This window comes from Tenrec ecaudatus, chromosome 1, assembly GCF_050624435.1.
Source record: "Tenrec ecaudatus isolate mTenEca1 chromosome 1, mTenEca1.hap1, whole genome shotgun sequence".
Taxonomy (NCBI): Eukaryota; Metazoa; Chordata; class Mammalia; order Afrosoricida; family Tenrecidae; genus Tenrec; species Tenrec ecaudatus.
Genome location: NC_134530.1, coordinates 50,336,806 through 50,349,989, shown reverse-complemented (window position 1 = coordinate 50,349,989; position 13,184 = coordinate 50,336,806). Strand labels below are relative to the sequence as shown.

Sequence of the window (13,184 nt, the reverse complement as noted above, 5' to 3'; positions counted from 1 at the left end):
TCAGCGCGGCATCAGTCCGCTGCTGCCTGGGCCGGCCGGGTCGGTGCGGGGCCGTTGCTAACTCTGGAGGAGGACACGGAGCAGCTGCCGCCGGGCCCGGGCGGAGTGCCGCGCTACGCTGAGTCGCGAGGAGGGGCGCGTGGTCGGCGGCCCCCAGCGAACCTCCCCAGCCCGCACCAAGGCGCCTTCCCGCCGGGTCGCCTGCCTCCGCCTTCCGCTTCCCTCCATTTCCCCGGAATCTCAACCCGGAGCGCCTGGATCTCGGCCCTTCTCTGGGTGGGAAAGCGATCGGCTGCTTTCGGGCTTCCAACTCCCTCCTCGCAGCGTGGGCTTCCAGCCCTCCCTCTCTCTCTTTCTCCGGGACTGGCCCCACCCCTTTCGGTCCCCTTCCTTTAGCCCCGGTTTCCGATCTCTTCCCCTTGCCCTGCGTGCCCTAGCCCCGTCTCTTTCCTCAGCCTAGACTCGCAGCCTTCCCTCTGCACCCCCCCTTTCCCTGGGGGGCTAGCCTTCCCTGCCCCTTCCTCGGCTCCAGGACCCTGTGTCCCCTCCGACCCCCCTTACTGGACCTGGGGTTCCAGACCCTTTGGTATCCTCCAGTAATCCTTCCTGGGCCCGTGGCCCCCTTCCCCAGTTTGGAGCCCCAGATCTTGCTTTCAAAACTTGGGAGTTTGCAAAAGCCCCTAGCCTCTCCTTACTCCCAGAGGGCAACTTGCACAAAAATAACCTGTCTAAACATGAACTTTGCTTAGAGAGAGCCCAGTCTCGATCCCACCTACTGACCCCTTGCTACCTATGCCCCAGCCCCAACGCTCCCTCTGCTAAAGGTTGAGGCCTAGTGGGCCCAGGGAGCCAGAAGATGCTTCTGTGGTCGGGCACCTGTGGCGGCGCCGCACCACGCATCTTACCCTCATTACTGGTGGTGGTAGCTTTGGTGGGGCTGCTGCCTGCTCTCAGGAGCCACGGCCTACAGCCCAGCCCCACTGCCAGCACCATCCGGGGCTCAGACCCGCCACGGGAACGGTCCATAGGGGATGTCACCACAGCCCCACCAGAGGTCACCCCAGAAAGTCGCCCTGTTAACCACTCCACCGACCACGGCACCAAGCCACGGAAGCCCTTTCCAGTCCTGAGCATCGACTACGGACACGTGCGCACACCCTTCGAGATCGCCCTGTGGATCCTGCTAGCATGTCTCATGAAGATAGGTAAGTCCCGTGTGTTCCAATACGGCAGCTGCCATCGCCACCACCAGACGAGGACCTCGCCTCATTTCTGCCTTTGTGGGGTCTGCCCAGGGATAAGGGTCTGGATTCTTCCTGTAATTTAGGCAGCCTCCAGCCTGCCATCTTGGTCTTTCTTGAACTTGAGCTTGGTGGCCTCTTTGGCTCAATGACCTGCCAAATTGGAGGCAGTGTCTCTCTTGAGAGCAGGTGTGCGGGAGGACAGGATACTAGGGACCTTCAGCAAGCCTTCCAGGCCTGGTCAGTCCCTTCAGACTGGGCCCGACCCCATGGGGAGCCAGCACCTAGCTGTGTGTGAGGCAGGACAGTCTCCTAGCAGGTAACACGTTCTGTTTTGTCATCAGAGGCCGGTGCAATTACACACTTCACGGTAGGCTGGCCCCGGATGGCGTGTATTTCTAGTTGGCCGGAAGAGTTTGAATGTTGCTGGGGCCTGGTGTGACCAACTGTGAGGGAGCATCGTGGCCCCACCTTCCCACCATCCCCAGAGTGGTAGTGAGGATCCCTAAGCCAGTTTCCAGTCCAGAAATGCACCCCTTACACCGTTTATGGATGAACTGGTCCTGGAAATTTCTGCAGCCAGTTTTGGGGTAGCAGAGTAGGGGCGTAGTCTGGCCCCAACTCACCTGTAAGTTTACACCTGGCTGTGTCTCAAGGTGTTGTCTGAACCGGTTAGTGACATTGGCTTGCTGCTCAGTAAAGTAGGGGAGGCCCCGGGTGGAGTTGTGGGGATGGTTTGGTCTGAGGAGACTTGGAAATTGGAAAGGCTCTTTGTAGGGAAAGGAACGGAAGTTATCCCCCTCCCACGCCTCACCCCTGCCGAGGGTTGGTCTCCTTGCCGGGCCTGCATGCCCCGCTGTGCTGGGTGATGGATTGAGGGGACTCACTGCCACTTGCCTAGCCTGGATATCCCAGGAAGCCATGTCCAGGGGGCTGAGAATGCTGCCTTTGCCTGTCCAGGTGAGCTGTGGAAGGCCTGGGAGCCTGGGACTCTGCTCCCCCTTTGCCCAGTGTGGAGGTCTGGGGTGTATGTGACTCTTGGCAGGAAGCCTGGCTACTTTCACAAGGACATGCAGGCGCGGAGTAGCAATACCATGCTGGTGTGAGACAGGCTCTGGGACGTGCTGCAGGAGGGCTGTGGTGCCCTGGGCTCTCGCTGACCGTGCACAGATCCAGGAGCCAGCTTCCAGCTGCAGGTGCTGAACTGGTCACAGTGGCTGGCCCTGCTGCATGTGGAGCTGGGCTACCAGCCCCTGTACCCTGATGATAGCTAGCTTCCCGGAAAAGTCAAAGCCTGGACAAAGGAGCTGCTGGTATTGAATGTGAGAGAGTGAGATGACCTTCAACAAACTGGGGCCTTTTCAGGCTGATGCTGTCCACCTGTGAAATGGGCAAGACTCTCTAAATGTCTTAACTAAGTCACAAGAAGCAGAGGTGACTGGGATGTGTCCTTGGCCTGTGTGAGACCAGGCAGGATTGTCCTCCCCCTACAGACCCATCCCCTCCTGACCAGCCCTATTGTGTTAAGGGCATTGAATGCTAGTGCCCACACTCTGGGTGGCAGTGTGTGATGGTACACACTGCAGGACAGCGTGTCCAGTCTTAAAGGGGTCTAGGATGGCCTCCCACTACCAGCAAGGGGGCCTGGGCTGGACAGTGGGTCTGGCAAGTGCATTTGTCTAGAGGTCAGGAAAGTTGGTTTCCCATCCAGCTCCTCGGTGACCTTGGACTAGCCCTGCCTCTTCACCTGCCAGCTGGTCCCTGGGGCCCCTTCCAGGTCTGCCATTGCCGCCATTCCTCTGACTCGGGTAACCCTGGCCCTCCCCTCAGCCGTGGGCCCCAGGGTTCCATCCTACCATGTGGAGGTTGGATGTGCTCTCCAAGGGTGCTTGCAGTTCTAGGAAGCCAGTGTCTCTGGCTCAGGAAGGCGTCTTTCTGCCCCTGAAAGCAGAGCAGCTTCCGCATCCAGCCAGCCCAGAGGAGAGATTGGATAGGGGGGTGCCCAAGGTCTCAGTGGTCCCTGTCAAGGTGACAAAAGTGAAAGCCCATTTTCCGCCTACCTTTGCTGTGTAGAACCAAGGTCAGGCCTAGCTTCCACTGTACTGGGGGCCCTGGTTTCCTTGTGGGGGAAATAGAGAAAGCGTTTTTAGCTATGGCTACAGGGCTGGTGCTGTAATTGTGACACAAAACTAGCGTGTACCGAGCTGACTCTGCAGTGCTGTGCACACAGGAAGTTCTCCGTGAGTGGCTGTGCTCCTCCTTAGGTGTATTTAAACACCTAAACACCGAAGACAAAAGCCTCCCTGTCTCAGCCCTTTAGCCGGCCTCTGAGACTAAACCCCAGACCCACTGCCATCAAGTCGCCCCTGACTCACAGTGAGCCCCTCTAGGGCTCCGGGCACAGTACATCTCCACGGGAGCAGCCAGCTCATCTTCCTGCTGCAGAGCGGCTGCTCGGTTTGAACCACCGATCTTGGGGTGAGCAGCAGGCCACCCAAACCATAGTGCTATGCCACCAGCAGCTAGAGGGCTGCAGTGCTGTCCACCTAGCTGCCACCAGAGTCCTTCCTGTAGGTCTCTGGGGCCTACTGCCTTTGTTCTTCCTGTCGCCAAAGCTGGCCCCAGATGCCTCTGGGCCTGGCCTGGGGGCTCGGGGGGCATGCTGCCTCAGGAGCCTGTGCTGGGCGCTTGCCTGCTCTCGCAGCCCCCAGCGTGGATAGGAGTGTCGGGGGAGCCCTCATTCTGTCATCCATAGCAGCTGCTCCCTGGCAAGGTACCCCTCCTTTAAGAATAGAAAGTGCCGCGTGCCGCTCCCATTTTTATCCCAAATCTCCTAATCATTGAGTAGAGTCTGAGCAAGACACTTTGTCAGACAGGCATAGGAGGGTGGGGATGGAGCAGAAGTTCTAGAGCAGCGGTTCTCAACCTGTGGGTTGAGACCCCTTTGGGAGTCAAACGACCCTTGTACAGGGGTTGCCTAAGACCATTGGGAAACACATATAGTATTTTCTGATGGTCTTAGGAGCCGAGACAGCGCTCCTCTATCCATCGAGTACCCAGCGTGAAGACTGTTACCTGTGCGACACCATGCTTCAAGACAAAATTTCATTTATTTGCAATTAGAAATAAATATTTCACAATATATACAGGTAGTTACATATTGTTTTAGTGATTCATCACTATGCTTTCATTATGTTCAATTTGTAACAATGAAAATACATGACAATTCATAACAGTAGCAAAATTACAGTTACAAAGTAGCAATGAAAGTAATGTTATGGCTGGGGGGTCACCAGCACATGAGGAACTGTATGAAAGGGTTGTGACCTGAGGAAGCTGAGGACCACTGTGGAGGGTCTGTCCTGATTCGCTGAGTGAGCTTAGACCACTCCCTTCCCTTCCCTGGTCTTCTCTCTCTGGCTCTGATGCTTACCTTTTCCTTGGAGGGCAGGGCCTGGCAGAGCGAGGGGAGGGGGCTTCCAGATGGGGAGAGCTGTGAGGCTGACCGTAGGCCAATCGCTGCCCACTCCTGCCCCCCCACACTGGGTGAGTTGGCCCTGTATGAATCCAGCTTTGTTTCCAACTCACCTGACTCCCAGGTGGGTGACCGCTCCAAGTGGGGGTGGGGGGACCGTGGTGCCCGGCTCCCCACTGGCAGCGATCCTCTGGGTTTGTTTGCACATATTTCTGACCTGGAAGTCCTGGCCAATGCCCTGGAGCCCAGAAAGCAGGTATTTATCCCATCTCCTGACCCGGGACAGAAAAACTCCCTTTGCCCCTCGACATCTTGTAGCTTATTTATTTATTTGTCTGTTTGTTTGTTTATTTATTTATTTAGTGGCTTGGTCACCGCAAGGCATATCCTGCCGTTTCCTCCTCTGGTGGGTAGAGGAGCTGGGGTCATGATAGTCCACTGCACGTCTGTGGTCATCAGCCTCAGCAAGGGGTTTCCTGGGAACACAAGACTTAAACTTGCCGCTCAAATGTCCAACAAGAGAGAGGACCAGCCTAAGGGTTGCCTTGAAACGGTCTCAAGAGTCCCATATGGGACTCTCTAAAAGAAAGAGGTGACCTTTTTGCTTTGGGAAGCAGCTGACTGGCCGTAGGACAGTGGTAAGCGGGGTCAGCTGGGCGCTGGAAGGAAGCCTTTGGGTAGGGCTTAGGGGTCCAGGCTGGTCTGCTTGGATTCCATTCAGCCGAGTACCCACTACGTGCAGGTTGCTGTCCTCTGTGAGGCAAACCCCTCATTTCATTCCCACCCTCCCCATCCCATCTGCCTCTGGCACAAAGGAAAGACTTGGACAGAAGACCCTCTGGGCTCTGCCCCTGACACCACTTCCTGGGACCCATGTGACCACGGATGGCCCACGTACCTCACTTCTGGCATCGGTAAGGTGAAGATGCTGTCTCAAGCCAAGACTGATGCGAGCGTGAATGTGGGAATGTCCCAGACTGTGCCCACGCATTCTAGCAGCTCTGGGACCCATGAAGATTGGGAGGTCGTCTTAGCCCACGACAGTTGCAGCTTTCACTCTGCCTGCCTCCTTCATCCCCTGCTCCAGCCCTGCTCTCTCTGATTGTCCACAGCCTTGGCATTGGGCCTGCCTTGCCCTGTGACATCTCTTCTGTTGGGTGGGTGTGGTTTTCAGGAGTCATTACCACTTATTGAGTATCTAGGGAGTAGTGTCTGACACTTTATAAAAATAATCTCATTTAATCCCTGCTAAAATCCCCTAAGAGGAAGGCTATCTCTGTTTGTGGATGAGGAGACAGCTTAGAGGGGTTGATGTTTACGGGGTTGAATTGCTGTTTATTTTCTGCTCCCATCTCGGTGGAACCTTCTGCCGGGCGCAGCTGTATCTTGTGGTCCCCTCAGCCAGCCTGCTCTGAGCACCTTGGTGGTACACTGGCTCCCCGAAAGGTGGTTTGAACCCACCAGCCACCCCAAGGAGGAAAAGGCCCGGCGGTGCATTCCCGTAACGAGTACAGCCTGGGGTTCCCCATAGGGCAGGTGTCTGTCCTGTGGGGCCCGTTCACTTGCCTCAGCATCAGCCCTTAGCCACCTGGCTCCCTCTCCCTGCGCTCTGGAATTTTAGCTGGTCAGATGCTGTTGGCGGGAATCTTCTCTCTGCCTAGAGAAAGCCGTGCCTGGCTCTGGACCCGTCCTCTGTCCTTGCGTGTCTGTGTGCATGTGCCCACCTCCCACAGTCAGGCGGGGCCTGGCCTGGCGCTGTCTTTCTGCTGTGATGCGCTCGTGGGTGCTCTGACCCCAGCGTGCCCTGCATGGGCAAGGGCGCGGAGTTTCCTGTAGCCAGCGGGGCCTGGATCCTTGTGGCGGCGCTCTCTGCCTCTAAGCAAGAAGGGTGCTGGCTTGCTTTGGGCTCTCCCTCTACCCAGCCGGATGCTGAGAAGCAGCCCCTCTGTTGGAGCAGCTGGGCCCCAGGTGGGGGAGATCAGTAGTAATTCCCATGAGTCTGTTCATTGGTTGTTTCCCGAGGAGCTGGATTTAATTTTGATCTCTCCTGTGGTTAGGGTAAAACCGTGTTTTCCCAAAGTGGGCAATGCCACCCTGACTCCTGGGAACAGCCCGGGAGCTACAAAAGCAGGGACCTACCTTTCATCCCAGCGCAAGGGCTACGGTACCAAAGGTTTTAATGGCCTAGGGAACGCTGAGTCAATTTTTTTCTGGGAAGGGGGCCCGGTAGGGCAAATCAGTTTGAAACTATGGCATTGAAGATGGTGATGAGGTGTCCATTTTATAGCGAAGCAAACGGAGCCTCAGGGTGTGTTAAGTGGCGAAGGACCAGGCCTCCACCTCCCCCCAAACCCTGACAAAGGCCCGTCTTCTTTGCTGCCTGGTCCCAGTGCTGGTTTGTTGTGAGGATCAAAGGGGAAGCATGAGCCCCCCAGGGGCTTCAAGGGGAGGCAGTGACCGGACACAGCCACTGTCATCATCTGGATGGAGGGCAGCAGGGAAACCGGTCCCTCCTGCAGGAAGGGCTGAAGGAGCAGGGAGTCGGGGGTGTGGGGCCCACACAGCTCAGCCCTGGTGGGACTCCGTGCAAGGTACTCATCAGCGGCGCGAACACACCTGTGTTTGTGTCCAGGCAGAGTGTGAGGGCCAGGCGCAGACGGGCTATCATTCTCAGTCTGGGAAGTGGCAGGCCTTCAGAATGGAGGGTTTGGGCTTTCCCTTGCCCTCAAGGTATTGTGGTCCTGAGGGAGGAGGATGGAGGGGCCTGGAAGTGAATTACGACAGAAAGCATGCTGGATTGGGATGGTCTGGCCGCAGATCTTTGCTTCTGGCCTGTGGTGCCACCGGCCTTAAAGTGCTTGGCTGCTTACCAAAAAAGGTCACTCGTTTGAACCCCCAAAGATGAGACTGTGGCTTCTGTAAAGATTCCATAGCCTTGGAGACCCCGTGAGACAGTGCCACGCCCTCCCACGGGGCCACTTTATGGCGCTGGCTTTTGGTTTCTGTGTGACCTCAGACAAGGCCCGACCTTTCTGAGCCCCTGTTTTGTAATGTGTAAATTCAGGTTGGGTTAAGCCCCTACTCCAGAGGCTGTGTGTGTCAGGTTCATAGTTCAAGTCTGGCTACTTTGGGTGGGTCCTTTCTTGGATTTGGAGGGGAAACAGTGACCCATCCCAATGCGAAGTTGTCCCTTTGTGAAATAAATAGCCTTTCCCAGGAGTGGCTGCCTGTGGACGCAGACAGGAGGACTGGGGAGCAGGAGCTAAGGGACCTTGGCTCCCTTGGGGTGTGCCAGCCTGTGCATAGCCGGCTGCCCAAATTCCTGCCTCCCTTTTTCCCCCTTCGCACCTGCCGCCTCTCCATCCCAGGCGAGGCGAGGCGGCTCACTCAGCAAACCAGGCCCAGGTTATTCCTGAGTCATACTTCGCCTTTGCAGCTCCTACTCCCCCCGCAGATGTCTGAGTCAGACAAGTCTCCCCAAGGTTGTCTGCACATGCCGCTCTGGGCCAAACCATCTCTTTAGATGCCGATAAACATCAACTGATACTTTCAGGCAGCCCGTGATTATATGTGGGTATTTTTAATCTTAGGGGCTAATCTCATTTTAACTGAACTGAATTTTGGGTCGAGCTGGGATCTTGCTGACTTCCTTTCTTCCCCCACCCTTCACCCCCCACCCCCATCCCCTCCTGCTTAAAATTCAGCCAACATGCAGTTTGTGGGGCCTTGCGGCAGTTCTGAGCCCTGAGTTCCGATGCTGAGTTTCCCAGGGAGAATGTGGAGTTCCCCCAATCACCCTGGCACGCTGCTGCTTCCCGAAGAGGTATGCCCGTAAGGAGCAAGGGCTGAGCTTCAGGATGAGAGACTCTGCGCCACCCAGTCCTGGAAAACACTTAGTCCCAAGCCCAGGCTGGTCCTCTACGGGGCTGAGCCTGTTGGAGACTAGGCCACCGAGGGCATGGGTGGGTGGGGTTGCGGTGGGCATCCCAGCTGTGTGGAAGGCAGAGCAGAGCCCCCCAAGCTCACCAAAAATAATTACCAGCCTAACTTACACAGCACTAGCTGGATGTCAGACCGAGCTCCCAAACACCAAGGCTTGTCTGCACAGTGGCTGGGAGCAGCCAGCAGGTCTGTGGGCCTTCAGGCAGCTAGGCAGAATGGAGTCCAGCCCTGCTCTTGGGGAGCTTCCAGTCCTGGTGAGGGCAGAGTTCAGGGGGAGCGGGGAGTTCCCAAGGGATGGCAGTGGTTCTGGAAGGCACCTCCAAATGGGACTTGAGCTGGTGCATGAAGGCTGAAGTGGAATTAGACAGGCAGGGTGAAGCGAGCTATTGTTAGCACACATTCCCACAGGAATGTCAGCCCCACGGTGCCAGGCCTTTGTTTCTTCCCTGTCTCGTCTCCCGGGCCTGGCAGCGTTGCCTAGAGTCCACTCGACTCTCGGCCACCCTGTGTGTATCCGAGTTGCTCCCCGCAGGGTTCTCTGTGGCGGTGTTGGGGTAAGTGCTTCACCAGGCCTTTCTTCAGCAGTGCCCGTGGGTGGCCAAGCGCATTAGCCATTTGTATTGCCCCGGGACTCTGGCAGAGTCAGAGCTCCATAAATATTTGAGGCACGAACGAAAGCACATGACTGGTTTCCAGGTGAGCCAGGTTCGCGTGAAGCCAGGGCAGACAAGGAACCAGTCCGACGACTCAGAACGGAGGCAGGGCCCGGGCAGGAGAGAGCGCTGGCACCAGACGGAATACCAGGCCAGGGAGTTTTCCTGGGAAGGGACGCTCTAGGGACGCTAGGGACGCGCTGGAGCCCGCCCCGGGTGAAGGGGTACTGCTGTGGCCGCCTCGCTTGTTGCCATCCCCCTGCGCTGCCTTCTCATGGCGGGTCAGCAGGGGCGCCCGCTCTGGGGGTGGGGCTCCCTGGGAAAGTCTGGGTTGGTTGGGTCGGCCCTCGATTTCTCTGAAGTAAAAGTGCGATCCCAGAGCTTCATTGGGGAACTGCTGAGAACCCTAATGGAATTACGCTTTTCCGGGGATGATTGCTCCAGCCATAAAGTGCACTCTGACCGTGAATTAATAAGACCGGTGGCCGTAAACCGTGCAAGAAGGAAGCCTCGTTAATTTATAGTTGTACCTGCACAGGTTGGCTGACGGCTGCTCTTTGGTTTCATGTGTGTGTTGGGGATGGGCAGGGACCAGACTCTCCTTTCTCTGGCGGATTGATCTTGATAAAGAAAGAGCAAAATTATGTTCGTGGTAGAAGGAAGAAAGAAAACGAAGCCGCCCTGAAATAGAACCCAACGCCACAGAGGAGTATTTATGAGGGCACAAGGAAAGTCTCCCCTCTCGCGTCTCGGAGCTGCCCCACAGTCGTGCTCCCCAGAGGTGGCCGCGGTTAGGCTTCTTGTGTGTCTTCTCAGACATTCTCCCGCATCTGTGAGCATGTGTGTGCGTGTAAAGGCAAGTTTAGTTTTAGGAAAGCCACTGGTGCCAAGGGAACTTCCCAGCTCCGGTTGGGACCTGGGGACCCAAGCCCCAGCTTTGCCTCTTCATTGCACATTGACTTTGGTGACTAGGGGGGTCATTTGGCTTCCCTCAACCTTCGCTTCCCCACCTGAGGACATTGGGGAGCGCTCTCTGGAAAGCTCACCAGCGGGCAAGGCATTCGCCTCAGAAGGCCCTGCTCTGGTGACCTCTGGGCCAGCTGAGACCCTTGGAAGGGGACTCCCCAGCCCAATCACCATGGCGGGCCTTCGGGTAGAGGACCCGGCATCTCCAGTAACAGCCGGGGCTGTGAGCTTGCCAAGAAGGGCCCAGAGAGAGCCAGCTCCTTGCTGGGGACTTGAGACAACATGCCAGGAAGCAGTACAAGTGGGGAATTGTGAGGCGAGGGATCCGAGAAGAGGAGAGCATGGGGAAGTTTTCTAGAGAGAGGTGGTCTTGAGAGGGGGGCGCAGGTAGAAGACCATCATTCAGGAGAATTGAGGTAGGAAGAGTGGTTTAGATGGGAGGACAGACTGGATGCTTGAGAATCTCAGTTGCTCCTGTGTTAAAAAGGTAGAAATATTTCCCGTGTCTGTCCTGATACGAGTCGGCACATGTGTGTGTGTGTGTGTGTGTGTGTGTGTGCGCGCGCTCACTTTTCAAGGGGTGAAGGCCTGTGGTCGCCGCACAGCCTCAGAATGGGTCCTCAAAGGGCATGTGCTTTTGCCCTTTCAGCTATAGGGACCTGATGGAGACGCCCCCAAAGGACGACCTGGGCTGGCGTGACGCCTTGGTTGGCAATGAGCTCAGTCCTAGTGTGTAAGTCATATCCCGAGGGAAAGCCAAGGCACTGGCTGTGGAGTGGGGGAAAGCTGCTTTGGCTTGGAGCTCAGAGCAGATGTGGCAACTCCTTCACCAGGCAGGCCGCGTGGTGCTGGCCTCCTGGCTTCCTTGGTGAACCCAGCTCACACCCGAGGAGGGCACTCCAGCCTGCCGCTCTTTGTCCCAGAGAGGTGGGACCCCAACACACCCTGAGGTGCTCTTAGGGGGAGCATCTACTGTGAGGCAGCAAGACTTTGAAGCCCAGTGCTAGGAAGTCCCGGATTGGCCTCTCCTGGACAGAAGATCCCTCTGCTCAGACCCTGCTTCTGGGCGTGAGAGTGTAGTACTTTAACCCAAGTCAGTTGTTGGAGGTGGCAAGACAACGTAGTCTGTGGCTCTGGGCCCAAAGGCAGAGAGCACCCAGTTCCCTCATTTTACAGTTGGACCTTTGAGATGCTAGGGGGACTTTCCCAAGAGCAAAACCAACCAGGCCCACTGCCAGAGCCACCCAACTCCCTGCTGACCCATAGCAACCCTGTAGGGCCAGGTAAAACGGTCCCTGTGGGTTTCCAAGACTGTATCTCTTTACTGGAGTAGAAAGCCCCGTCTTTCCCAAGGCCACCAGGAATTACTGGGAGAGGCAGGACTCTTCTCGTCATTGCTGACTCACTCAGGTCTCCAAGCACTGAGTACCTGGGCTTCAGCCTGGAGGTTGGTGTCTGAGCATTGTCAGGTCTCTGCTTCCCCTGGGCCCCTCAGGCCCCAGGGCAGACAGCTTTCTGCCTTCAGGGGAAGCAAGTGCAGGGGATCTTTGACCTTGCCCCGAGGCTTCTGCCCACACCAGGGGGCTTTCTTAGCCCATCACTGGAACCCGGATGCTGTGCTTTTTATCGCATAAAACCAGGGAATGAGATCCTATCTCCTGGGTCTTGGGCAAGGGCCCACAGGAGTCTGAGTGCCAGGAAGCTAGCGGCAGGAGGTCGGGCCAACTCACCTACCTGAACACAAACCAAGACTCAGGTTACAGCTTGATGGAGGAGGGGGGCCAGTTACTCCACCCTCCCCTGAGGAGCCCTGCTTGGCTTACCTGCCTGTCAGAAAGTGCAAAGATTCTTGGGAATGGCTTCTCTTAAGGAGCTCAGGGACTGGGCTGGGAAATGAGGTGCAGGTACAGAACAGCCAGGTGGTGGGAAGTGACTTATTTCAGGTGTTGGTGGAATTTCACGGGAGTTTGGATGAGGCATGGTGGGGGTGGTCATTGAGCTAGGCCTTCAGAAATTGATTTTAACATGTTGTTAGGATTTAGGTGGACGGTTGAGCAGGTCATCAGTTTTACTTTCAGCAGCTCGCACACATTTTGTTTCAACTCATCCCTTGCAATCTGTACTGTCGCCTGTTCTGCTCCCTGCCGGGTTTCCTGCTTCCCGTCCTCTTTCCTTAACCCCTCTGACCTTGGGTCAATGCCTCCCCTTGGATCTGAAGTGGTTGGCTAGTCTCACTGCACAGGGGGAGTGCAGTTCCAGACCTGAAGGGTGACCAGAGATCATAGTCTTGGGGGTCCTACACCCTCTGCTGGACCAGTCAGCTTGGTCTCTGTGATGTTTTGAGTCACGTTCCACATTATTCTCCCACTTGTACCTACGGCCTTCTAAGGGGATCATTCTCACAACAGTTGGTAGTGGTAGCTGGGCACCAACTAGTTCTTCCGGTCTCAGGATTGTAGAGACTGCTGTTTTCCTGATCCATTAGCCCATTGGACTAATTGCTTCCATCTTATATTTTGATTTCTATCACTGTTTTTCCTCTGGGTGGGGAGAGACCAGTATTTGCACCTTAGAGGGCCACTCACAGCTTTGAAGACCGTAGTAGCCACTCATGGACTCACCAAAAACAGGGTGTAGAACATTATCATGGTGAAGAAGATAAGTAGGATTTAGATGGCACACGTCTCACTGGGCACAGCCAGCAGCTTGGCGCTTGGGGCAGGGCTTCAGATCATAAGCGAGGCATCCTGTTGGTGGGCACCTGCTGACAGGGCCACCCAGGGCCGGCTCCCTTTGTAAGCATGCTCTCAAGCAAGGCGCTGAGGGACAAAGGCTTGGCAGCCCAAGTCTTGGCCTCTTGGGACACCGTGGCTTTGAGCAGGCCACTTTCCTTGTTGAGTCTCAATG

General features: G+C 56.3%; 1 protein-coding gene across 1 annotated transcript in view; it reads left to right on the top strand.

Moving 5' to 3' along the window:
• The window catches only part of SLC9A1 (solute carrier family 9 member A1), a 53,458-nt gene continuing 40,274 nt past the window's right edge, over nt 1-13,184 (top strand). Inside the window, exon 1 of the mRNA XM_075552927.1 lies at nt 1-1,205. Within this exon, the coding sequence (XP_075409042.1) occupies nt 857-1,205 (349 nt within the window). The 5' untranslated portion in view covers nt 1-856. The remainder of the gene's footprint in view (nt 1,206-13,184) is intronic.